The following is a 26,279-nucleotide window of genomic DNA, read 5'->3' as shown; positions in this document are numbered from 1 at the left end:
GTGGTGCCTCTGTCCTAGCTGGATGTTTTTCCACAGCCTTACTGACAACACTGGTGGTCAGTCTGAAGAGGGTATAGTGAATGCAATCATTCTTTGCAGCGGATGTAGTCTGCTTTTACTTTAGTTTATCTGATCTTCTTTTGTTAAAAGATGATTTCTCAAAACCCTGATTCTCCAGAGATTGGTAAATTGTCATGCAAGATAGTACAGAGGTTAGGGGAATTGGGCCTTCTTCTCAATGTACTTTTACCTGTCAAGTGTTACAGTGGGGATTATTGCAACACGTGCCCAACAGTCAAGTGCACTGGGGCTACTTTGGTTTTGCAAAGAGAAGTCTAATGTTGAGTTAAGAATTCTCAAGACTATTAGAAACAGTCATATGGAATGAGCTGAGGAAATTGTTCCTTAGACCTTTTTGGGCACTTACAGAGTATGTGTAAAGTATAGCAAAAGATGCAGAACTCAAGCTTCTTTTTCCTCTCCTCATAACACTGCAGTTTTGCGGTAGGAATGCAGACTGTAAAGCTGTGGTCTAAAGGTTGCACTGTTAGATGATGAAAACTTACTTTTTTCCCCCTCATAATTAATATTTAGTTGTTTAATGTTATTGCTGTACATCATATGAAGGCAAAAATAGGATACATTTAACCTGTTTGATCAGGTGAGTCTTAATTTCTTGCTTAGTGTATCATTATTATTTCTTTTTCACCTGCAGTGCCCATGATCTCACCAAGTGGAATCTGTATGACAAGACTTTAAGGTTCCTGGTGTTTGAAACGGAACATGGCAGTTTGCCTGTTCTGGTGAGTAGTTAATATTTAACATTGAAAGATGTTTTTCTTGATGAAAGCACAAAGAAATGTGAAGTATTAAGTAATCTTATATATCAATGTCCTCTGAGACAAGAAGATACTGTGTCCATTTCTCAATCTGGGAAACTGAGGCTGTCTTTGGTATAACGTTATTGGAATCTGTAAATTTATGCCTTTATATTAATTAATTTTGGAGATTTTTCAGAACTGTGGTAATCATCTGACATCTGGATTGATCCTTTGTCATGTTCAGTATTTCCAGTGACTGCACAGTCTCACTTTCAGTACATATGAAATTGTTGGGACTGTGAGGAACCCCTTTTAGATTGCATGTAGCCAGAAATTGGAATACTTTGGACCTGTTGCTTACATGTTGACTCTTGTTGCAGTGATTTATAATTACCAGTTGTCTCAACTGCAGCCTTTTGGTTATCTGGTTGCCTCAACTCAAACACTGTTTGTGTCAAGATGGAGTTGTGTATTCTAGGATTGCAAGGTGAAATACTTTAGCAATTATGAATGTTAACCAGTCCCTGTTTACAGGAGAGAACTTGGGGGGTTTTTTGGGAACGGGTGAAATTTAGTTGAGTAGAGAGAGCCTGCAGCTGGTGGGTAGAGGTGGATTCCTTTAGATGGAGCATTGGAGCACCAAGGTTTGGCTTCTGCTCTGAACTGGCTTCTGGAGGAGTCTGCCTTTCATCAAAGGCTGCAAAGGAATCCCGAGGAGCTAAGCTAAAGTGAGCCTCTGGGAACACACTTTTTAGTATGTGGGTTGCTTTCCCTTGATCTCATCAAGATGTCAGAGAAGTTCTGCAGAAGCAGCACCTTAGTAGGTAAGTATCTCAGGGGGCAATGCTTGCTTGTATGTAAACCTATTAAATTTATTTTAAAGATCTAAATACAACTGGGAAATGTTCATACAAGCAGCATGCAGAATGTCAGGCTTGAATGCTTTGCTTAGTCCTAAACTTTTTGCTGCTGAACCTTTCATGTAAATAAAGGACATGTGTTTTTATTTGCAGATTATCCTGCCAGCTCTCCAGTGCACATATTTTTCTCTCCTGTGGCAACTAGCTGCTGTTTCGGAAAATTCTCCCAAGGTTGGCCATTGATGTAATTTTGAAACCTGGAGTTGTGCTTACAGAAGTTGATTTTCCTGTTCTGAGATTTTTTGAAAAAACAAGCTTATAAGAAGATAGTTTGTCAGTTTTCTTGAGGAAACAAAATTGAATTGAGGCATTTTCTCTCTCTCGTCTCCTCTTTTTTTGTTTTTTCTTTTAAAGTGTGTGTGCTTTTCCAGTCTGCGGGAACAATGGTTCACCGCTATTTTTACTGCAGAACATGTGCATCAAATTCCTGGGGCTTGATGGAGATAAGGAACTTGTCTCACTGCCAAAGAGTTTATTGTTTTCTTGTTTTAAGCTACAAAGAATATTCAATGAAAACTCCAGGACATTCTGTAGCTTTGTTTCTTTTTTTATTTTCTTGATTTACCTACATATTTCTGTCAGAAAGGTCGAGGAAAGTGGAAAATTTTCTTATTGGTTGACTATTTACTTTTGTAATTTATAAAGTACCAAGCTCTAGCAGGTGTTTCAGAAGAAAGTCTAGTTCAAGACACCAGAGGGGAAAACTCTTTTATGTTTTGTTTCACGTGTGAATGTGTACTTGTGCGGCTCCTCTTCATGGTGATTTCTGACTTCACTGAGTGCTGCTGTTTCTGTCATTCTGTCCCCTTCCCTGGTGCTCCTGTGCATACAGGACAGGGCGCTGACACGGACATTTGTGTGAGAAATGCTAGCTGGGAGGTTACCCATTGGGCCACTGATTCACTGTCTATTCCCGTCCCATTCCATTCCTGCGTGGATGTCCACATCTCTCACTGCTCTAATGTGTTCTGCCTTGCACTCCAGACACGGTTAGCTCGACTGGTAATGGGGCAGCACATTTTTTAATTTGGCCTTTCATATGGGAGCAGATTTTGATTGGAAGTAGATGTGACGGCCCACTCTGCAGGGCCAAATCTGGATGTTGGCAGATAGAGAAGTTCCAAGAGCAAGAAAAAATATTTCCTGGACAGCAGCTCTGTTATTTCCCTCTTGCTCTTCCCTAGCAGTGTTAAAGCAATGTATTGCCCCTCACTTGGTTCTCTTCAGCATGTCCTGGGATGGATCCCCTTCCTTATTAATGGAGAGTTGCATAGCATGAAATCTGGCTCTTATAAGGGCATTCCTCTTACACTGACTGCTCAGAGCTCAGTGCACTGCGGCTGGGACCTGGTGGGGGATCAGAAAGTCTTTTGTGTGGCTGTGAGCAAACCAAATAGTCTCCCATGCTGGACTCATCTTAACAAAGAGTGGTGTCTTAAGTTTATGAGTGCCAAAGTTAAACTCCCTTCCCTCTGTAGTCATTAGGGGAAGAAGGGAGAAAACCAACTCCAGAAGGCAATGCACATTGAACATTAGGTGGGATGGAGCAGAGGTTTTTATGACTCTACTTCCATTGTTATCACTGCTTCATACAGATAAGATTAAGTGAATAGGAGAATACGTGCTGCCCTCCCTACAGATGGAGAAACAAAGAGTTTGTGACTTGCTGAATTCCACTGGTCTCAGCAACTGTGACAGATGCAGTTGTTCATAGCTAGTAAGCTGTTCTGTGAAATGCCAGCTTCTTTCATCATGTCATCAGCTGTGCTATCTTAAATGAATAATATGAGTGGAAGAAAGATGGTACTGTTGTTTGTTCTGTAATTCTCTGTTGAATCATAGTCTCTAACATATTGGTCCTTTCATTTTTCCTAAATGCGTTTTTAGGAGACTCTTTTTCCACTAAGAAGGGAGCTGAGACGTTTCAGTCAGATTTGTACATGCTTCCTCCAGCATAAGGAAAAAGATGTAAGAGAAAAGGTTCGTGTTTCTCTATCACTTAACAAGCATTTGTGCTCAGACCTCCTTTTAAATGCTTGCCTTTTTTTTCATACTGGTGTTTCCTTCTATTAAATTTTTGCTATGTTTTTGTCTCTTAGCAAAGAAATAACACATAAAACCCCCAGTCTTCAACTATTTATTTAAAATAAAAATTAAAGTTATGTTAGTTAAAATGCTACAAGTTAGTGCTTCAGTCAAGCATAGATTTCTGTCTGCATGAGTCCCTCTGCAGAATCAAAGCCTGAATCTGAATGAAAATCATTGCATTTTCTGATTAGACCTATCAGTGTGCTGGTTGCTATCATTGCTTCAATAATGTCTTGCTATGAATATTACTTAAAAAAATGGAGAAATTGTCCAGTGGTTCATGTTAAAAGAGGGATATTTCAACGTAATAGAGCTCTTCTTCTTGCCCATGGAACTTTGAAAACCTTTAGGTGGTATTCATACATGATACTTGTGTACTCTGCATCCTAATATACAAGTTTTTTAAGGATTTAGCTGGGGCATTTCACCACAGCTGAGGCAAAGAGAAATCTTTAGTTTGCAAGGAAGAAGTGGGATGGAAACTTGATTGTGATTGATGGAAATGCAGAGTGGAATTGGCAGGAAAAGTAACATGGTCTCTAAATCCTTCTTTGGCTTTGTTTGCTTGATACAGGCCTTCATGATACTCTGTGACTGGTTGCTGATTTTGAGTCACCTGGATTCAAATAATAATCAAGAAGCAGTTGGACTTCTAGGTTATCTTCCTAACACACCACTTCAGGAAAAACTGCTTTCATTTATCCAGGAACATGTTTTCATGGATGAAGAAGATGAAAAAAAAGGTTAGACATCTTTATCACTGGAGAAACAATCTACCATTTTTGCTATCATTTGTCATCTGCAGTGAATGTATCAGGAAAAAGGGCTGGTCTTGCTTTTGTTGTTGTTGTTGTTTTGTGAGCTGCTTTGGTTTTTTTCTGGTTGGGCTCTTTTACAAACAAAAAAATCTGTAATTCTTTGATCTGTACTGACTAACCACAGAATACAAATGCCAGTTTACTTGTAGGATGAAAAGGGCTGAACTAAAGCAGGGCTGAGTGAGTGAAAGTATTTGGTAGATTGACTTTCATGGTCCAGATGATGGTGTTAGAGGAAGGCCTTGCAGTATTGCAGTGTGGCTCTGTCAGTGCATGGACCCTTCTAAGCCATCAGAGTAAAGGACCAGTGGATTTTGATTTTGGGGCTGTGGGGCAGGTTTCACAGAATTATAGACTTGTTTGGGTTGGAAAGGACCTTAATGATCATCTAATTCCAAAACCCCCTGCCATGGAGAGGGACACCTCCCACTAGACCAGGTTGCTCAAACCTCCATCCAGCCTGGCCTTGAACATGGAATGGGGCATCCACAGCTTATCTGGGCCACCTGTTTCAGTACCTCACCACCACCACAGTCAAGGATTTCTTCCTTATATCTAAGAAATAAATCTTTCCTCTGTCAGTTTAAAGCCTTTCCCCATTGTATCACTACATGCTGCTGTAAAAAGTCCCTCTCCACCTCTCTTGTTTGCCGTTTTTTGGTACTGGAAGGTGCTGCAGGGTCTCCCCAGAACCTGCCCTTCTCCAGGTGGAAGAACCTCAACTCTCTCAACCTGTTTTCATAGGCAAGGTTCTCCAGCTCTCTGAGCATCTTCATGACCCTCCTCTGGACTTGCTCCAGCAGGTCTACGTCCTTCTTATGCTGAGGATCCCAGAGCTGGGCACAGCACTCCAGCTGGGGTCTCACCAGAGCAGAGTAGGAGGGCAGAATCACCAACCTTGCCCTGCTGGCTGCACTGATTTTGATTCAGCTCAGGACACAGTTGGCTTTCTGGGCTGTGAGTGCACATTGCTGAGTCATGTTGAGCTTCTCATCAACCAACACCCCCAAGTCCTTTTCCTCAGGGCTGCTCTCAGTCCAGTGGGAAATAGTATTTGTTGCTCTCCTGCCTTTTTTCAAATACATTTGGATGCTGTATTGAGGTTGTAATTATGAAGGCTGGTTTCTTTTGGGAGTGTTTCGAAAATAGATTGTTCACTGTGGTTCTGAGGCCAAGTTCAAGTGTCATGCTTTGACAAAACAAGCATTGTTCTAGATTTCTCTGTCTAACTCTTGTCCTTCAGCTGTTCAGATGTTCAGTTTTGGGCACTACACTTCCCTGGATCATGGTGTATATGCAAGAACCACTGATGGGCTGAAATTGCAAGAGGGAGATAGTAAGAGAATCTGTATTAGTAAAGATACAGGAGAAAAGATTGCACAAGTAGGTTGTAGTATCCTAGTTGTGGGAGTTACTGAAGTGGGTTATGTTTCAGGTTGTGTATGTTAGGTATCTGAAATGTTTGTTGTGTATCTGAAAGGGATAAAATTGATCCCGCTTTGGGTTAAATGGCCTGAGAACTGTTTCAAACCTTTTTATCTATGATGCCTTCAGTTTCTCAGTTCTCCCCACAAAGGATCCCTGCCATTGCAGATTCCTTCCTGAACAAGTGATTTTGTGATGGTATATGTGTACTGTCCGTGTGCACAGCTGGCAGCTGTTTCATTCCAGTTTAAACTCTTAATTTTCAGATACTTTTGATCAGTCATTTGCCTTATGTTTGTTTCGAGGCCCACAGTCATTCTAGCAGCAGAAACAGTCCACATCAAAATTATAGGTCAGAGACTGAAGTCTTTTGGTAGCTGATAACTTTCATATGCAGCAGGAAAGAGTGTGTCTTGGCTGTCCTGCTGCAAAGAAGCTCTCCTCAAGCACCTTCATTGCTTGTTGGAATACTCTTAAGAGTATCTGTTTCCCATGAGTATTCCAGCAAGTAATTAACTCATGTTCTAGACGCTTAATATGTTCTTAATGCTGTTAAATGACTTTTTTTCCTTTCACTCTTACTGATAAGCACTTGGAGACTTTCATTGGAACTCTTGCTGACTGTGTGTGACAACTTTTGTAGGGTTTCTGATGAGTTAGGTGCTACTTTTCTAGCATGTTTTATTCTAGGAAAAAAAAAGTGGTTGCAATTTTTCTGATCCATTCCATTTGGTGTGTTTGTGCCTTTTATTCTACATGCTGGTTCAGTTCTGTAGCTGTGAGCAGTGTTGTACTAGGAGATTCTGACTAGTAGAAATGCCAAAGCCCTGTGAAGATCAGAGTAGAAGACTGTGTTTTCACTGTGTTACCAACTGCAGCTTTGAAATGGGAACAAACCTGTGTTTTCTGATATACACAGGGATGAGTGCTGGCATCTGTTACTGAACAGCTGAGTCTATGCTATTTAGGTGAAAGTTGGTCATTTGAATTGGGATACCTTGAATAAAGTAACAGAACAAAGCTTCAATGCTTTTGTTTCCCTAGATCTGACAGAAGAGGAAAAGGATGAAAGTTGCAAACTTGATGACTTGCACAAAAAGCGGAGTCTTCTTGCAGCATATTGCAAGTTAATAGTGTATAATGTGGTAGAGATGACTGCAGCAGCTGAGATCTATAAGTATTATGTGAAGGTAATGTTTTAGATAAGGTTGTTTTTCCTATCAGTGCATTTTAGTTTTTGAAAGTGTCTCCAATGTTTGTGAAAGATACGGTGTTAATAGTGTTATGGCTCCGAATCCTGGTATAATCACAAAAGGGCTATAAAATCAAGCAGGAGTGGGGCAGATCTCCTCTCTTGGTTCCACAAAGGTACCTCACTGCAGACAAAGCTACTGAAAATTGAGAAGAGGACATGTCTGTCTGGACATCTGCTCCTCAGCTTCTCCAGAGAGGCCACTGCAGAGCAGCAGTTTATGGCTGGGGAGTGTTTCACCTATTGAGGTTCTCACACTGAAATGGTCAGCTTAATTCATACAGCTCACACAGTCCATATGCAGGTGCCTACATTTCACATGAGTCCCAGGGTTTAGATGACCCGGGTTTAGGAGAGCTTCAGCCACTCTGAAGGGGGTTTCAGGAGGGCCAAGAACATCAGAGTGTGCAGTTTCCTTGAGTCAATTGACAGAACTTTGGAAATACCTGAGTATGAATCTTGTGCTTTGCTTCATTGGCAAGCACTGGTAAAGTACAGAAGACTCTTATTTCTCTCCTGGTGAGGCTTTGCTCTTTTTTAAGAATTAACAATTAATTATGAATTAAGAATTGACAATCAATTAGTTGTTAATACTTAACAATTTCAGTGTATCTTTGATCCCCACATTACTCTTAAAGAAGCATACCATTGCTTTACATATGAAATATTATAAAAAGTCCAGTTTTCATCTTTTAACTTGCATGTTCTGATATTGGGAGTGTTTTAGGAACTTCTTGTGTCACTTGAACAGTCATGTGGTTTGTGTACTCCCAGTGCTAAAGAAGGGGAATGATAATTCTCAATTGTTTTGTTACTGTTGATAGACCTACAGTGATTTTGGAGACATAATTAAAGAAACATTAAGCAAGACGAGACACAATAACAAAATTCAGAGTGCCAAGACACTGATTCTCTGTCTGCAGCAGGTAAGGTTAAGATTAAAGTAAGAGGCTAGGGGCTCTTATGATAGCTGTATTCACAGTGAAGATTTTTACCTCCCATGCCATAATTAATTCAAAATCATTAGAAAACCTAGCGACAGAAATGACTTCCTTTCCTGCACTTTCTATGTTTATGTTGTTTTTGCATGTCATAACTAAAACTCCTTTCAAATCACTACATCTGTTTTAAAAGGTGCTTTTGTCCCTGATTTTTTTTGTCATGTTTTTAATCTTCCAATGCATAGTATGTTAGAACTGATGTGAGGTTCTGAAGTGTTTCTTGGGACACAGCAAGTGTCTCTTAACCTTAACAAATGTTAAGGATATTATGCTGTCTTTTACGGGCTACCTAAATTCCTTTTGGATTTGAGGAACCATGGATGTGCGTATGTATGTTCAGCTCCAACCCCCTGTATTTTCAGCTTTTTTTTTCTGGAGGAAAGTGGGTTGCAGCTTTTCTGAAGGGTCTCAGTTGCTGGGGCTTGCAGCTGCTGACTGATAGCCAGTTAGCTATTTTAGCAGCTGCTTTTGCCAGCTCTGCCTGTGGTCAGAACTGCTTCTAGCCTGGCCTGCTGTAATCCAGAGAGCAGGCTCCTCCTGGGGATACTGACACATGAGCTTTGCTTATTTCACACACACTGCCGGGGGCTTAGATCTGTGAACCAGCCCTTGAAATCTGAGCTTAGATCAGTCTAAGCAGCATTTGGCTACATATATTCTGCTGACATAGTCAGGACTTTGTGTTTAGGTATCACATAGACAACAGGCCCTTTTTGGCCTTTACTTGACCTTGAAAGTTAACAGGTTGATGAGAACAAGCTCCTTCCATATTCTGTTAGAAAAAAACCCAACCCAAAGCACAGTTAATTGAGCTCAAGGTGTGCTTTTGACCTAATCTTACTCTCCGAAATTGGCCTATGGTGCTGCCAATCTTGCTGTTTTGTATCTGCATTGTGCTACTCTGAAAGCATCTCGGGCCAATTAGGCCTCTGGGGCTTGATTCAGAAGACGCAAGAGGAGATGAGATCAGTGGGACCATCGTCTTCAGGAATCGCTTTTCTCTTTATGCGTATCATTTTTTTATTTCTATTTTTTGATTTGTGCCTGTCTTATGAGCACAACAGTGTCCTTTGTGTCAGTTCATTGTTCCATTCATGTGCTTCAGAAGCACAACTTACCAGCTCTTCTGTAAGGCTTCTGTCTGTGTGAGGTGACTCTTGCTTGCTGTGCCTGTCTCTCTGTCTGCCTGGTGCTTTGTTTCCCTATAGGATTACCTGTGTTTGCTTATCTGAGACTTCTCTTGCAGCTGTTTCAGACACATGCAGAAAACCAAGACAGCAGTAGTGGTGTGGACTTCTCCTCTGCTTCCTTTACAAACATCAAAGAACTTGCTCGTCGCTTTTCACTAACATTTGGCTGGGACCAAGTGAAATCTAGAGAATCTATAGCCATGATACACAAGTATGTGCCATGTAACATCACCTTGTCCGTGGTCATTGCTTTTGTTAGTTGTCTGTTTTATCTGCTTTATTACTCTGTTCTTTTCTGTTTTTCTTTCAATAGGGAAGGGATTGAATTTGCTTTTCAAGGAGCTACTGGAGTAGATGGAAAATGCTTGCCTCCTAACTTGAGCTTTCTGGTAATCATCAGTGAATTTTCCAACAAGCTGCTAAAGCCAGACAAAAGACTAGTGTAAGTTAAGTTCTTGTACGCCATCGTACAGTGTGTGATTTATGTATCCCTGTACAAAGGACACTTGAACTTCAGTGTGGTGGAATTTGCTCAAGGGCTCTTCAGACAACCTCTTACATCAGTCTGCCCCTGAGGCTGAGACACCCTTGTTGAATTTTGTAGTAGGAGTTATTTCAGATTGTATGCGCAAGATGCATTCTAGATCTTTCTTACGCTTAGTTGTGGCCACATATGGCAATTCTTGTAAAGGAAAAGCTGTTAATTTGGTGGGAGAGATTTGCGACTTGACTGGTTAGTGGAGTGGCAGGAATGCTTTTCTGAACAGAAGAGTAAATCAAAAGTTTGTGGAAGAAGTAATGCACGGATCATTATTTTGTAATTATCTATTTCCACAGCTTCAGGCCTCAATTATGTGAATTCCGTGGAACATATTTGGAATAGAAATATATGTGACACTCTTCATAATATAGATATTTAAATCCAAGGATTTACTATTTACATGGGAATATGCCCTGATCCAGTGGGCCCATGGTTTACAGTGGTTTAAATATTTTCATTTAATGCTGTCAGAATGATAGCCTTCCTTTGGCATCAATGGGGTATTATGCACCTGAATGGAGAGATGCATGAGTATTCCCTTCTTCACTTGCCTCAGCTCTGGTCATCTGGAGACAGAAGTAGCATTCTTCCTTCTATTTGACCTTTAGCATTACTTCCTTAGTCAGTGCTGTTCATTTTGGATCTGGATCTCTGTACTTCAGTATTTTAGTTACAGATACTGTAAAAAACAGGTATTTCCATTTTCCAGAAAGCATATTTGAAGACATGGGAATGTAAGATGAACCATTAAGACACATCTGCCTTTTTGCATTTCTGAGCATATCACTCCAGTACATGACAAGAAAAGTTTTACTTTTGAAAGGAAGTCAGCAGAAATGGAAAAAAACAACCATCACATCTTTCTGAGCTCTGTGTAACTTGCTTGTTCCCATGTCACTTTGTCTTAAATTGGAGGATAACTTCCATGGGAATCATAGAACAGGTTTTATGTAATCTGGGTCAAGAATGGTAAAATGTCTATTTTCCTGTTACTTCACATGACACAATTTATTAATGATTGCCAGCAACACAGACAATTCATTTGAAAAAATTGATTCAAAGCTGGAATGCAAAATGCAGAAGAAAAATAGTCAACATACACTGATTACAAACCCTGAGAAACCTAAAGTGGATAACCTATGGGTATGGATAACTTCATTTTCTATTCTTGCATTTTTCTCAGATGAGACTCTTTAAGATCTGCTACTCAAATTGGTTTTCATAGAAGCCAAAGGATCATCCAGTCCCAACCCCCCTGCCATGGGGAGGAACACTTTCTACTAGACCAGGTTGCTCAAAGCCTCATCCAACCTGGCCTTGACACTTCAGGGATGGGGAGTCCACAGCTTCTCTGGGCAACCTGTTCCAGTGCCTCACCACCCTCACAGTCAAGGATTTTTTCCTAATATCTCATCTAAACTTGCTTTTTTTTCAGTTTAAAGCCATTTAAAGCCTTGTCCTATCTCTACATGCCCTTATAGAAAGTCCCTCTCCAGCTCTCTTGTCAGCTCCCTTTAGGTACTAGAATGTTGCGGTGACTGGCGGCACTAGAAGGTGCTGTAAGTCCTGCCTAGAGCCTTCTCTTCTCCAGGCTGAACCTGGGCTCCCTCAGCCTGTCTTCATAGGGAAGTGCTCCAGGCCCCAGTTTGGACAGTTTCTGTATAACTCTGTCCATGTTGTCTGTATTTTAAAGACCTGTAATCATCTGTGGTGACACCCGTGCAATAAGTAGTTTTCTGTTAAACCATCCTTGAAAAAGTATCATTTCATTTACCTCCTGGGAGTACTTTTTAATTGAACAAGAGGAAAATATTTAATTGTTGATGGGGGCAGATTAAAGCTAAATCATGATAATTTTTTTCCTAGGACTATATTTAACCTCTTGATCAGAGGATATATTCTGGAAGTATATTCCTGAATGTATCAGATACATTTGATACATTCAGGTAGGTTTATTCATGGAAAAGTTTTGTGGGACATTACAGAACCTAGCAGGGAATGCACTTGACTTCAGTTCTTACTGCTTTGGGCCTTCCCTCTGCTGCTGGGAACAAATGGAAAACAATAAAATTCACTAGAAGGGAAATTGCAATTTATCCACAAGTATGTTCATACTATGTTTCTAGAATAACAGTTTCTATTCTGGGAGGCCTAAAGTGCCTTGCAGAGGCTGGAGATTATATTTCCTCTTAGAAATATTTAGGTTTAGCTCCATCATAAATTACTGGATGGAATGTTTTAGGTCAACATGAACTTTGAGAAACAAACATCTGGTTATTTTCATTTTTCTTATTAATCATAGGATTGATGTCCAGGTCTGTATGTTATGTGAATGTACCTGTAACAGATGAGATACAGAATATGGGCATTTGTTAGAAAAGGCTATATTTCAACACCATCAAAGTATATGGACTTTAACCCTCTCCCCTGTAATTGCCCAGGCTATAGCAGTAAAACACTTGGCTTGTCAATTGCTCTGTACCACAAAATGCACACAAGAAATGAATTGCTGAATAGCAAGCAGCATGAAGGGCCTGATTCCTGAATCAGTAGGAGTCTTTCCATTGACATTGATAGCAGTTGGATTAGACCCTGAAACTGTAGTTACAATACGTGCTTGTTTGAAACCAACAAATTCCATTACCAGGATTTCTTGATCCCTGGGGCCCCCAGAGTCCAGGACTCTTAATTGTTTCAGAGTCGGTGCTTACCCTGACCTCCTCTCAGCACTGGTTTTCTTGTTTTGCAAAGCAAATGAAACGTCTGATATTTTCCAGGCCACTCTCCTAATAAATAAAAAAAAAGAATAATATGTTGTACAGGCTGGTGTTAAAACTGTCACTTCTGGTATTTGCTAAGGTGGGGTCTGTTTTAACAACACTGGGCTTGATTTTAAAGTGATGAACTGTAGCTGAAATGTGGTGAATATCCAGTTTCTAATCCTGAGTCAGACTTTGATTTTTTTTTTCTTATGGTTATGAAGTAGGAGTGGGTCAGAAAGACTTCATCAGAAATGTCCTGTTTTTCAAACAGAGTATTTGAAGAAGGCCTTTTTGCTCCAGGAAAGGTGATAACTTCACCTGGGATTCAGGAAGGCCCAGTGTCAAGTCTCTGGATTGATTCAGACGGAACAGGGCTCGAGACAATGTTTCACACATCCCATGTGTTGTCACAACTGCAGAGCAGTTAACTGCTTCTTGCAGACACTTGACATTTTATTGGAAAGCTGTGAGAATTGGATTAAGTTTGAGCTGATAATATAGAAAAATGGTTTAATTGGTTGTTCTTGTTTTTAACCTTGACAGAACAGGCACTCATGGTGTAAAAACCCCATTGCCTGACCTGTACTGTTTCCTGTACTGCTGAATCACAGGGAGCATCTCTCGCCTTGTGTTGCAGTCCATGAGGCAGAAAAAGCCACCAGGAGAAGAGGTGACTCCTCATAGAATTCTGCTTTGTTCAGGTTGCTACTGTCAGCAGCAATTGGCAGTGACTTTCCCTGCACAGGAAACTCTTTCTAGAGGCTGATGTAGTTTTGTAATTTCTGTGGATCTAGTGTTGTTTCTAATGGTAAAAACTCAAGCACTCTTTTAGCTTTGAAGACATCTGCATTTTAGATAGATATTTCAGAGATGTCAGGTATTTCAGAGGAAAGGGGTGCCCTCTCTTCAACAGTTCTGTATGCACCTTTGGAGAGTAAAGTGAAAATACTTTCTTGCAATACCTGCCCGAGATATTGAAGGGAAGGACAGTGAGTATCCTTATGCTTGCTTTTGTTTTTGTCCCAGGTACAGTTACTTACAGAGGTACATAACAGAGCCACTGCCCTGCAGAGGAGACGAATGGCAGCCCTTGGTCTGGTACAGAAACTCTTTATTGGCAAATGAAGATGAGGAGAGCTCTGTCTTCGGCAGTTTGGGAGAGTGGCCCCCCGTGAGCTCATCTAAGACATCTTCTTTTAAAAGGAAATTGTCTAATGGTATGAAAACTTCCCAGTTCTTGATCAGCTGTATTTTTGTTGTCTGTGTGACAAAACTGCTGTATTTGCTATTTTGCTTTGCTTTAGCAAATTTGCACGTGCTAAAACATATTTCATGCTTTGCATTGGCAGTACAGTACCACGATGTGTTGGATGTTGTGGACTTCCCAGCTTGAACTGTGGTTTTTGCCTTCAGCTTTGTTGTTGTTAAAGGTCCCTTGATCACTCAATAGCAGCAAGGTTGGGCTGAGGACTCCGAGTGACAAGAATTCAAGATTATCTGAATTCTGCTGTGTACTAACATCTGGCATTTGTCTGAGGCACTGAGACTTGGTTGATTGCTTTTAATTGTTAACTTAAGGGCATTGTTGCTTTAGGCCCTGTAGATAATTGAGACAGGAGAGGTATTTCCAGGAGTTGACTCAGATCTTCAGGCCAGATTATCTGGGCCAAGTCATCTTCTAGGGTTTTTCTCTCTGTTGAATTTCTAGGGAGCCTGTAAGATTATACTCCTACCTTAAAGAGTTATAGTTAGATGGGCTGTATCCAGGCTTTAGTGGCATTAATGGACTGCCAATCTGTAATGAAGTATTCACTGCATGGATATGGTGGGACTTAGTTAAAATGTAATAAAGCCATTATGAAAACAATTGCTAATAAAAATGCTAAGTGTTACGGGCATGTGCAGTTGTATGTGGAGGAAAGGAAAATTTTCCACAGTGTCCTTTAGTTTCTTTCTCATTCTTTCTCATAAATCTTCTTTTCAGTGACATGCCTTCAGAGAGTTGGTTCCTTTGTGTCCCCATAGGCCCTCCTTTCTTGGGCATTATAGAGACTCAGCAGTACTGATAGCAGCTATGGCCCAGGGCCAGGTTAATAAATCTAGATTGCAAAAATGACCAGTGGGCAAATTAAATGGATTTTCTTTTAAGTGGCTTTTAGCTGTCTCCTTCAATAAATGAATGCTTTGCTCCAGATGTCCTTTTAAGCTTGGCCCGATTGTTTCACTGCTGTGGGGAACATATTGGAAATGTCCATCTCAAGACCTCTGAGGGTGAGGCTGAAGAACAACTATGTTCACTCTCTGTTGCAGGGTCTTTGCCTGAAACCAGCCAGACTGAAGCAGCAAGCAAAGCCCTGGAACAGCAGGGTGCTTCCCAGCTTCCCTCCTCAGCAGGGAAAAACAGAAAGAGGCTGAAATCTCGAGAGATGCGCTTGCAGGAGCATTTGCCATTCCTTTGTCCAGGAGGGCTGCGCAGAAGATACTGGTGAGAGTTTGATGTTTTACAAGCTCCTTCACCTGTTCTTACATTGATGCTTGGGGTCTCTCTATCCACCTCTGCTTCTGTTTTTTGTAATACTTCATGAGCTAAGGGTGTGTGCCCCTCCTGTCTTTCTTACGGGCTGCGTCCCAAGGACAGGTTGGGGTTTTTTCTTTCCGAGTCCGGTATCTACGTTTGCTGCTTTCTCCTGCCACTGTCACAGGGCTTCTGTGCTTTCTTGGAGTAATACTGAGTGTACAGAGAAAAAGACAAGGATGGAGGAAAATTCCCTGTCCTACTTCCCATGTCCAGATTGGAGTGCTGTGGTGTGGGTTACTCTCTGGCTGTTTGCTGGAGCCAGACAAGAAATGTTTTCTGCATCTCTGGAAATCAAAGAGGATTCTTGTCTCTGCAGATCTGCTATCAACTACTGTGTACCCAGTGGCTTTCTTTTAGAGAAGTGTTGGTGTGTGGCATGCACACGTGCCCGAGTGAAACCCCACACAACTTGGATGTAACAGGTGTTGCAGAAATAGGGAGTCTGCAGTCTACTTTTGAGCGAAGTGCTCAGTTGCAGTATTTGCCTTCAATTCAGTTAATTTATTGAGGTGTTAGGTGCTATTTCCCTTATTAGTAGGTTAAAAGGTGAAACACAAATTCTGGGAAGATGCATATTTTTCCAGGTTTTGGAATACTTGTTAAATGGACATAGTGAATACAAGTAAAATAGAACAAAAATTCATTAAACATCAAGGTAGCCCCTGTTTAAATCAATGTTTTGTTTCTGAACTGCTTTATTGAAAATTCCTCAGAGCATAACCTGTTTCATACTGGGAAATTCTGGGCCAGTAATTTTAGGCTACCTTACATGGATATCAGCAGCAGATCTTACTATGTGAAATACACTGCCTAAAGCACATTTGTGCCATGTGCAGCCTCTGTTACGAGATTTCTCAAGACTTAGCTATTTTTTGGTTTGTTTTTCATTTCCAGCAAAGATGAGATTAAGACAGAAGATGTCTCCGAGGAGGGTCCAGCAGAAGACACAATTGAAGATGTTGACATTGTTGGTACAGACCAGGTAATTCTGGCTGGTTTTCCAGCTCTGAGGACAGCTGTAGTTGAGGTGGGTGGATGTCAGGTCAGAGCCTCCTGGGTAGCCGTGTAGCAGCAAAGGGGGTTGCTCTTTTGTTGCCTTTTTCAGGATGAGAAAAGGGGGATTGCCTTTTTCCCGCTGCAGCTGTAGTTTCCTCCTTCAGCTCAATCTACATTTTTAATGCAATCCTTATTGTAGCATCTAGACATCCTTAGGTCATTCCTAAGGATTGAATGTCACTTAGGATGCATTAAGAGGAGGATCCCGTTTCCTTTTTTCCCATACTGTGAAGCTTCCTGATTAGGAGCCATTTGCTGCAGTTGCTTCGTGTTACTGACACATTGCAGAGATGGCACTGCTGCATGGCCTGCAGGGAAGATCTGCTTCAGAAATGGTGTTTGCATTGTGTTCTTTGGATTGAAAGACTTGGAATGTGTCTGATCACTGGTCAGCCCAGGGCTCTTGCTAGAGTATCCCATGTTTCTTTTCCAGTCAAGGCTCTTGGGCAGATTAAATTGTCCCTGAACAAACTGGAGATTTGAAGGGAAGCATGAGAACATTGTGGGCTTGGAGTGGCAACCAGCAGAGCCAGGGGCTTGTCTTGTGAGCACTGATTGCCTTTGGGATCCAAGTTTGGCAGAGCTGCAGCTGTCTGCCTGGGTCTCAGCTCAGCCCTGGACTGGATCCTTGCTGCAGGGAAGGACTTTCAGTCCTTTGGGCCACTGGAGTGCAAAGACTCAAACAGGACATTGTACAGCAGGGTCTTGTGGAGTGACTGTACAAGGAAAGGGGCAGGGGGGTGGAAGAAAGGCCATGATTTTTCCTGTGCTGCAGCTAATCCCAACCCTTCTGCCCCCTAAAGGTTTCTGTCAGCCTCTACAGGGGGCTGAGCAGTTCCTTCAGGTTTTTCTCCTGTATTTCCCCCTGCTCTCTGCACTTCAGAACATAACTGAAGTGTTTGGCAGACAGTATTTCTGCAGTAAGTCAGGAAACCCCTTGATTTCCAGTGACTCTGGTTATCTGGGATCTAACAACCACATTCATGATTGTTGACTTTTTAAATGAGTTTTTCCTGTAAAGTTCAGCAAATAGTTTTTTACACATGGTGGGCTTTTATTTTTAAAGAGGACTAGAAGGAAAGAAGAAAGGACTTCTACCTTTTCTTTCAGTCATATGCATGTTAAAATGTGGACAGTTTGGCCATGTACTTGAAGCAGCTCCTACTGAAGATAGAAGAATTTAACTCCATGGACAAAGATCGAAGCCATACAGAAAATGCACTACTTATCCAGTATGGTGCCTTTCCCAGTAGTGCCTTTTCTGGGCTTTTTGGGGTATGGAAATACTTCTTTCCTTTTGTGGAAGCTCTAGTTCTATACAAGAGCTGTCTCTATGGCTAAGCTGCTGAATGGTTAGATGCTACACAGTTACTCAGATTCCTTGTGGACTTTTACATGACATCTCCATCATAGTAGACGACTGACTTAATCTCTTTTTTCTTGTGATATAGGACATTTAAGACACTGAGAGGATGAACAGAAGTGAAGCACACACAGTTTTTTTCTGCAAATTGTTTAACTTGACAATGTGGTGTGAGGGCATCAGCTGAGGTGGCAGAGACATGGATCAAGTTGTCTCTGTGCCTGTGGGCATCCACTCAGAACCAGTTTGTAGCACTGTGGTTGATTTCTCACCATTGCTGGTTGTGGGAGTTACTGAGGTGGCTGCTGCAAGTCTAGGGTTGGGTATTCTGAGCATCATTACTCAGCTGCATCCTGATCCTTGATGCTGCCTTGGAAAAACTCCCAGCTGAAGGACTGGAATCAGTGTACTGACAAACACCGCATCAGACACTGTGAACCAGGTGAGACAAGCGTGTTTGAAGCATGTGGGGGCAGTGCTCTGCTGGCTGTGTTCTGTACTGTTTGAGATAACCAAATGGAGAGCTATGTGCTTCCTTGCACCCAGTGCAGGGGAGAAAGGAGCCTGGCTCAGCTGTGAACACTGGGACCTGCTGGGTGATGGCAAATGCCATTTCCTGCCTGTAAAATGGAAAACCTGGAACAATCATCTGAAAGTATTTCTATATTCCATTGCTTAGAGAGATGTGGTTAGTGGTCTGTAGGCATCAGGACATGTTCCTGGGAAACTTGTGTCAGGGTTTCAAAGTAACAAAGAAAGCAACTGTGGACCAGCTGACTATTTTCCTCTGGAAGAAGACCTTTGTACAATGAGCACCTGTGGTGTTTACTTGGAAAAAGCCTGGAAAGACAATGTAAATAGACTGTAAATATGGCCATTCAAAAATAGGGGTTTTTGCATTAAGAATTTGCAAATGATCTTCACCCAAGAATGTTTCAGTGGCAGTTAGGCTGGGGAGGGTGGGCTGCTTTCAACTGACCCTTCTCACTGCTCTCTGGAATTGTACATTGCAGTAATCATATCAGCTTTATTTTTTATATATATATATATATATATATATATATATATATTTTGGATTGTAACTGTGTAAATAAACTACAGAACTATTGCTGTACTGAATGTGCAAGTGATACTCCTACACTGTGTCTGGAGAAAGAAGGGCAGCGATGTGTGCTGGCCTTTGCAGTTGTTGTGTTTATTTTACAGGCTGAGCAGGGAGTTCCCATGAAGATGGAAGTGGAAGCCATGACTGTTGCCCAGGTAGTGGGTATACTGAAGTAGCCACAGTGAATCCATGATGTTTCCTTTTGCCTGGGTGGGTGTAGGGGCTGAGGTACCACTCCCCACATAATGCGGTTGTCAGGTCTCCTCTGATTCAATCAGTAACTCCCCCTACCTGGACTGGGGTACTGATGTTTCCTTCATCCATCTGTGGATGATTTGTGTATCTAGGCCTAAGCACTCACCAGGTAGGCAGAATAGAGCTTGACTAAGAAAACAGTTATACCTGGAACCACATCAAGCATATGGAAGCTTTAGTTCTTGTAACAGTGGGCTAGGGCTGGGAATTACCCTGCAAGGGCAAGGTCCAGTAATCCTTAAAAGCTCATGTATTTCAAGAAAATGGACTTCTACAATAACAACAGGATGCGTTCCACTTAGAAAAGAGGGGACTTGGTTAGCACAAGTATAATAGAGAGCAGGATTTAACAGGCACTTCATTAAACACAAAGTGGCAACAGCAGCTACAGGCTCTGCAGAAGAGATCGACCCTGCACTGTAGTGCTGTGTGACAGAGACATGTCACTGTATGCTGGAAAAGCCTGTGGCTGTTCACTGCCCAGATACAAGTTCCCTTTTTAGGAAGGGTTTCAGGTAGAAAAAAGCAGCAGGTAGAAAAAAGCCTCTCCTGCACTGCAACAGGGGCTCAGGATCATCTTCTGGAAAGCCAGTTGGTCATCCTTTCCCTGAGGGAACAGAGCTTAACAGAAATGCTCTGTGTATCTTTACTGTTTAAAAGCCCCACACCATGGGCAGTAAGTGAAAAGTATCCAGCCACCACAAGAGAAATCTGACATTGGTGAGTCTCTATTAAAACTGGAATAATCAACCCACTTATCTTTTTTAAAAAAAAAAAGATCCTTCAAATGGTATTAAAATGACTTTTTCCTCAGTAACATTCACCAGCACTTCAGCAACGAGTTTCTTTATACACAGGTGTGTAGGTTTGTGCAGGAGCTGGTGTGATGAGTAGAGCACAACAGGTTTCTCCCAGCTGCTCTGCAATACTCTCTTTTGGATGATGAAAAACCTGCTAGAGGCAGATTGCTTTGAATATGCAGCTTGCACTTACCCAACCAGACTGCAATACCTGTGTAACCCATCTTATGGTGAATGGTTTTTTAACAGTAAGACATGAATTGTGTGCAGTATGTAACAAACGTTAAATTACATGTATGAAAATCTTTATTTGAAAATACAAACATGTTTTTTAAACATTTTAAAAGATCTACACTGCAACCAAAAAAATAACTTACATCTTTTTGTACATTTTTTTTCCCAACAAAACCTGTTTAACAGTTAAGAGTGAGGCAACAATTTCAAGCTGCTGTGACACTGATGAATATCCATGGAATGTGTCAATAGCAAACAAGCAAAGGGGAGGACAGACAAAAGCACTGAATGCCCACAACAAATTAGTGCACATCACTGATCAAGTAACATTTATACAAAGGATTTAAAAAAAAATTGGTTCCTTCTACATGAATTATCACACCCATTTTGGATCAAGTATGAACACTCAGACTTCATTGTTAAATAATCTTTTTATGATTAACATCAATGAAAAGACTGAAGTTTAAAAGGGCACACAAAATTAAAGTTGGGGCAAACAAGGACTACGTAGGGAAGAAAAACAGCTTGTCTTGGGTGTTCACTTTCCTTGTATTCTACTAATACGCACAGCTTGTCAGACAAAACTCTGCTTGTAAATGAGTGCTGAACTGTGCACTCATTGTCATGTCTTTTCCTTGCCAAGGCATAAAATAGGGCTGTCTATGAGCATGAGCACATTGCAGGTGTAAATTGTCTCCTTACCTCCCAAACCAGGACAGAAATACCTGTTCCCAGGTGAGATGGAGATGGTCAGTGCCCCACACATCAACTTTGAGAGAATTATACAGTTCTCTTAAAAACAGTAGATTACTTTTCTCTTAAGTCAAATATTGTTATTCTTCCAAAAAGGAATTATGCAACATCTGTAAATAAATATTTTAATCTATTTTACAAACTATAAACTATTGAATAAATACAAAAATCTCATCATTCCGTATAAATGCGCTTCTTTTACTTAAAAGGTAGTGTAGTGATTAAATATTTTTAGCACAAAACTAAGCTGACTTCCTGGAAACAAACCCCAGTGAAATGTATCAGTGTGTAGCAGACCTGCTGCAGACTGTCCCTTCTCTTCTGCAAGTGCCGACCATAAGTAACCTCTACTCAAAATCCTCATCATAGTCATATTCATCCAAGTCTACATCAGCCAGATGGGAAGGCATTTCAAAAAATGGTCTTTTCTCCATTTGATACTTTAGAACACTGGCCTTCTGATGGTCTACAGGATTCAGCTCTGCTTCATACCTAGAAGCAGACAAAAAAAAAAAAAGAAAAGAAAATGAAGGAGTCTAACTATGCAGAGAGTGCCTAAATGTTGGACCACTAACAAGGCAGCTGCAGGAAGAACATACTTTTCAATATTTTATATTTATAATAAAGAAACATAACCAGAACAGCACCAGGGTTCTGTAATAATTCCCTGAATTTAAGGTAGCTTACTCTCCTACCACATGCCAAACTTTGCAGTCTAATATGCAGCTCTACTGAAAGGATTCAAAGCACACAGTGACACACTGCTCCAGTGGACTACTCATAGGCTAGAAATGGTCAAATGCAAGACTTCAAGTACTTGCCAAAAACCCCTCAAGTTATTTTCAAGAAAGCTGAAATGAAGCTCAGTTAGGAAGAACAGAATAGAGCTGCAGTAGGTTTGACAAACAGGAGGGAACACTGGATTGAGGCTCTTCCTGACATGTGTTTGAGCACCAGGAAGCGATAGCAACTGTGCTTTTAAGCAGATGCTGGAAAGCAAAAGCCAACTGTTAATGCAGAAATTATTGATAACTACCTGCTGCTGATGCAGATGAATAGATGGATAATGAAATGTAATGTTTAACTAATGCAAGCCAGTGAAGGCTGGTATTTAAAAAAGGTTAGCTTTAACACTTTACGTGGGATCCATCTATAATTCATAGTGCTTGAAAAACACGAAGTCTCTGTGGAGATTTATGGTGGCAGATTAAAGAACTAACCATTTCCGGGGTTAGGGTGACTCAGGTTCATGCATGTCTTCCCAACCACTACTGAATCTCATCACATGATTTTTTCCATCTACTTAACAGGACTGTGCAGAGAATAAGCTTTAGATACTGCAGTATCTGTTCTTTAAAACTGCTTTATGAAGGCATTACATGCTGATTAGAGTTGTTCTTTCAGAGAAAGACATAGGGCAAAGAAGAGTTAAAAAGAATCCACTATGAGCACTAAAATAGAGCAGCACCTTGGGTTTCTCCCATGAGTTCACCACTGATTTAAACAGAAAACAAAAGTCATCTGAAGGTTTAATTCACCAAGTTACACATTTAAAAACTAGGGTTTGTAAAAAGAGATGTATATTTCAGAGTAAGAATTTTGGCTCACACATGTGTACTTGGTAGTCTCACACACAGTTAATTACATATTTTGAGAAGGATTTGTCTTGTCTTTTTTAAATGAATGACAGTGGTGGTGAGGCTCTACTTTAGTAGAGAGGATTCCTATCAACCCTTCTGCTGCATCCTTACCCGTCATTCCACTGGTCACTTGCTGCCTCTTCTGCTACCAAGATATCATACTCTTCAGCAGCATATTTCTCCCAGTCAGAGACCTCTTGACTTTCACCTTCACCATCCTAAACAATCACATTGCATGTTATACAAAAAAATATTAATTGCTAAGCACGTTGCTGTAAAGACTTTTAGAGCTTCGTACTCACCCGCAACATAGAAAACTGATCCTTCTGTTCATGGTCAAGGTATTTTTCAATGTTGAAAAAAGTATCAAAGAACACATTTGTCAACTTACATCGCTTTAAATCATGAAGAGTAATTTTTCCTGTAAAGAAGATTATGAGATAAGATAATTAAGATAAAATAATTAGAGCTGAAGTTATCCCTTCTCCAAAGTGGAGGAATCAAAAGGTACATTATCATTACTCAGTCATCACTGCTCAAGAACATTTGTCACTGATGCTCAATGCAATGGGAGAGATGCAAACAGATGAAATACTCACCTAGAGATACGTCCTTCAAAGTGTACAAAACTTCTAAATGTTTCAGATTTTTTTCCTTGCTATGGTTGTCATCCCACAGCCCGTCAGTATATTGGAGTGAGATGCAGTCTACCTCCCTTAGCTATTAAAAATCATTGAAGGTATTAGTTTAAGCTTCTTCAACAGATAGAAGTCTCCAGTGAATTAGCCATTCCTTCCCAAGGAGTGCTTGGGTAGCAGGTAGGAATCTCCTATGGCAGCAGCCCTCTCTCCTCCCTGACTTGAGCAGACAAATGTATGACAGAAATGACAGTGTGTGACTATGCTTCATACAGATGAATTTTTCATAGAGTCAAGGTTGCCACACTTGTCCAGTCTGATCAATATTTATTGCTTGAGAGGAAAGCTAAATGCTCAGAGGTGCTTTGTTTGATTTTTATAGTGTGATACTTTAAAAGACTCAAATCAATGGATGTGTTAAGCATTAGAAGTATTTGTCAGGTTGCTCAGAAATGTTACCCTATTTCAAAGCAGAATATTAAAGCTTCTGCAGAAAGGCTAAAAAGTATGAGATACACAAGGGAGGACAGATGACTATCCTTAAAACTCCCCTTTATTGATTCACCTGGAATACAGACAATCTTCCATTGTTAATCAAATAGGAGCTAACTGAAGATGTTATGGAAGAGTTCAATAAAAGCCAGACTTGGACCAGTATTTCCTCAGCACACTGTCCCAGTCTCTAACAAAGTGTAACTCAAGGACATCACAGGGAAGCAAAATCCAAATCCCATTTGTACATGGTTGCATCTGTCATGAAGGGCCCCAGTGTGTTGTGCCTGGCTTGTAGCTGGTGCTCCAGAACAACACAAATCCCCCGTGGCACCTGTGCCGTATCTGTCAGACCCACACAGATGTCTGAAGCACTGCACCATCTCAAGCGGCAGCAGCTCTCCACAACCAAGCAAATGATTTGAATCCTAGTTACATAAGCTCCCAGTTTAAGTTAGACTCCTATATTTGGTTCACTGATTTGCTCTCCGGTTTCCATTTATTGCAATGGGAGCTTAGACACTTAACACTCATGTGGATGCCTACCACTGTCTCTCAAACACCAACAAAACAGGAGTGAAATTAAAGTAATTAATTCAGGTCTCCAGAAATTAAAGCTTGCTTTTCTGTACACAGAGCATTTTATAGAAAGTGTATCGCAGCTTAGCCATAAATTTATGAAAGTGTCTTCTTTTGTTTCAAGTCTACAAAGTGAAACATCAGTTTACACTGCTAGTTTTTTGTATTAGAAAAACAGAGGTTTTTTTTTAAATCCACCTTTAAACATAATTCAATTTTTACTAAAAAAAAAAAAAAAATCAAGCCTTCTCAACTGGCTTTCATTTTTATTACCCTAAATAACTCATCTTGGTTGTGTTTGATAGCCTTCTTTTATCATCCTCATGACATAGAAGAGATATATCAATCTTGTTTCATTTGAAATGCAGAACAGAAATATTATTGTAAATGTCTGCTTTTCAGAAGCATAACATAAAACTGGAAGGGAACTACTGAGCTCAGGAGGTGATTGTGAGCAACCATGTAACATAAATGTGCTTCTCAGAGCTTGCCTCACTTCCTCTTAAATGCCCCCCAGCCCCCATGTATTATACAATGTTGGTCTAAGACTTCATTCCACTGATATCAGGGATTGAGCTTTCAGATGAATCACACATCATATTCCTTTTTCATTTACAATTTTTTTATCTGCCTTTAGAGATGTGTTTTCATCTAGCAAATTCCTTTCAACTTGGTTTAAATAAGAATATATCAAGCTTTATGTTCTAGTTTTAGCCATTTCAATTCTCTCAGCATGCAAAAACTGACATCTCAATAAATGACAAGTGTCTTTAAAAAAAATTAAGTTTCTTGTAATTTAAATATTCTTAATATTAGAAAGAAAGTGGGCAATAAGCAAGACTTAGTAATTGTTTTTTTTTTCTAACCATAATTGTCTAGAACATCATGCTCACTTCTTAAGGTTTTTTTAGGTGTAAAATATAAACTGAAGTTTCATCATCTAGACATGATACAATGTCAAATGCAGGAGTAGAACGCAGGTCTATGAAAGTCCAAATAAGTGTAAAAAATAGCCAAAAACTCAGAACAGTTTATTATTCTGTTAATTTTAAGCCCCTTGTCATGAATTTCCTAAGGACAGCTTAGGCTTCTAATGTAAAATAAGTCAATACTGGTCTAAGGGACAAACCCTGTTTCGAAACTCTTCCCTCCAGAGAAACTCAATTAAATGAACATTGGAGCAGGTGAGAAATGAGTGAACCATCAAGAGGTTTTGCTGAGAGCCTCACCTCAGCTAGACAGTGACAAGGTATCACTTAAGACTAAATGTGGCTAAAAGCACAAAATAAAAGCTGACAAGGAATTTGAAAGCAGCCTATTAAATTTTAGTATGGAAAGAATGCCTGCCTGCTGTTGGAAGACTGATCGATTATTAAGATTTAATAGACTTTAGTGAGAAGACAACCTCAAGGCATTTTATTTGTATGACCAACTGAGTGCTCTTAAGGCTGCACTGACTCCTAAATCCAGAGAGGCAAGAAGTTACAGATGGAAGAGGATTTTATTACCTTCATGTTGTGGCTTTACAAGATCCAGCATCTGGCACAGACAGTCTTCAAATGGCAAAGGTTCTATGGCCATGTTATCTAATTTTTGGCACTGTTCTTCATAAAAATATTCCAATTCATACATAGACAAAGCACCATCCCCATCAAGGTCCATGCAGCGGAACCAGTATTCAATGCTGAAATTTGGTCATTAAGAGCAAAGAGACAAACTTACTACAGCATTTCAAGAATTCATGCTGCCTCTTTTAAAGGCAAAAGTAGACTTAAGACTACATTCCACTAATCCATACAAAGTCATTAAACACCACCTACTGTGCTAGGAGTTGCTGGTATTTGCTATGCCATCCATTATTGCATTTGAAAACACATTTGTTAATGGTGTAAAGGAGAAGACTAAAACACATCATTTTACGTCAAAATATCAAGGGAGACAACGAAAAATTGATGAAAACTTCAGTAT

At 40.5% G+C, this 26,279-nt stretch overlaps 2 protein-coding genes across 4 annotated transcripts in view; one reads left to right on the top strand and one right to left on the bottom strand.

The window, feature by feature from the left end:
* LOC125336179 (cohesin subunit SA-2-like) overlaps window positions 1-21,136 on the top strand; it is a 64,012-nt gene extending 42,876 nt beyond the window's left edge. For both annotated transcript variants that reach the window (XM_048324448.1, XM_048324458.1), the window contains 12 exons: window positions 716-803; window positions 1,835-1,912; window positions 3,629-3,721; window positions 4,404-4,572; window positions 7,117-7,262; window positions 8,149-8,250; window positions 9,572-9,726; window positions 9,829-9,957; window positions 13,845-14,035; window positions 15,129-15,303; window positions 16,291-16,378; window positions 17,904-21,136. In XM_048324448.1, coding sequence (XP_048180405.1) covers window positions 716-803; window positions 1,835-1,912; window positions 3,629-3,721; window positions 4,404-4,572; window positions 7,117-7,262; window positions 8,149-8,250; window positions 9,572-9,726; window positions 9,829-9,957; window positions 13,845-14,035; window positions 15,129-15,303; window positions 16,291-16,378; window positions 17,904-17,912 — 1,423 coding nt within the window. In that variant the 3' untranslated portion in view covers window positions 17,913-21,136. The remainder of the gene's footprint in view (window positions 1-715; window positions 804-1,834; window positions 1,913-3,628; window positions 3,722-4,403; window positions 4,573-7,116; window positions 7,263-8,148; window positions 8,251-9,571; window positions 9,727-9,828; window positions 9,958-13,844; window positions 14,036-15,128; window positions 15,304-16,290; window positions 16,379-17,903) is intronic.
* The window catches only part of PPP2R3B (protein phosphatase 2 regulatory subunit B''beta), a 53,408-nt gene continuing 47,387 nt past the window's right edge, over window positions 20,259-26,279 (bottom strand). For both annotated transcript variants that reach the window (XM_048324471.1, XM_048324481.1), the window contains 4 exons: window positions 25,820-25,995; window positions 22,905-23,023; window positions 22,714-22,820; window positions 20,259-21,454 (listed from right to left, as the gene is read on the bottom strand). In XM_048324471.1, the coding sequence (XP_048180428.1) occupies window positions 21,310-21,454; window positions 22,714-22,820; window positions 22,905-23,023; window positions 25,820-25,995 (547 nt within the window). In that variant the 3' untranslated portion in view covers window positions 20,259-21,309. The remainder of the gene's footprint in view (window positions 21,455-22,713; window positions 22,821-22,904; window positions 23,024-25,819; window positions 25,996-26,279) is intronic.

Source organism: Corvus hawaiiensis, chromosome 2 (assembly GCF_020740725.1).
Source record: "Corvus hawaiiensis isolate bCorHaw1 chromosome 2, bCorHaw1.pri.cur, whole genome shotgun sequence".
NCBI lineage: Eukaryota > Metazoa > Chordata > Aves > Passeriformes > Corvidae > Corvus > Corvus hawaiiensis.
The sequence above is the reverse complement of the archived record's forward strand: the minus strand, read 5'-3'. Positions and strand labels throughout refer to the sequence as shown.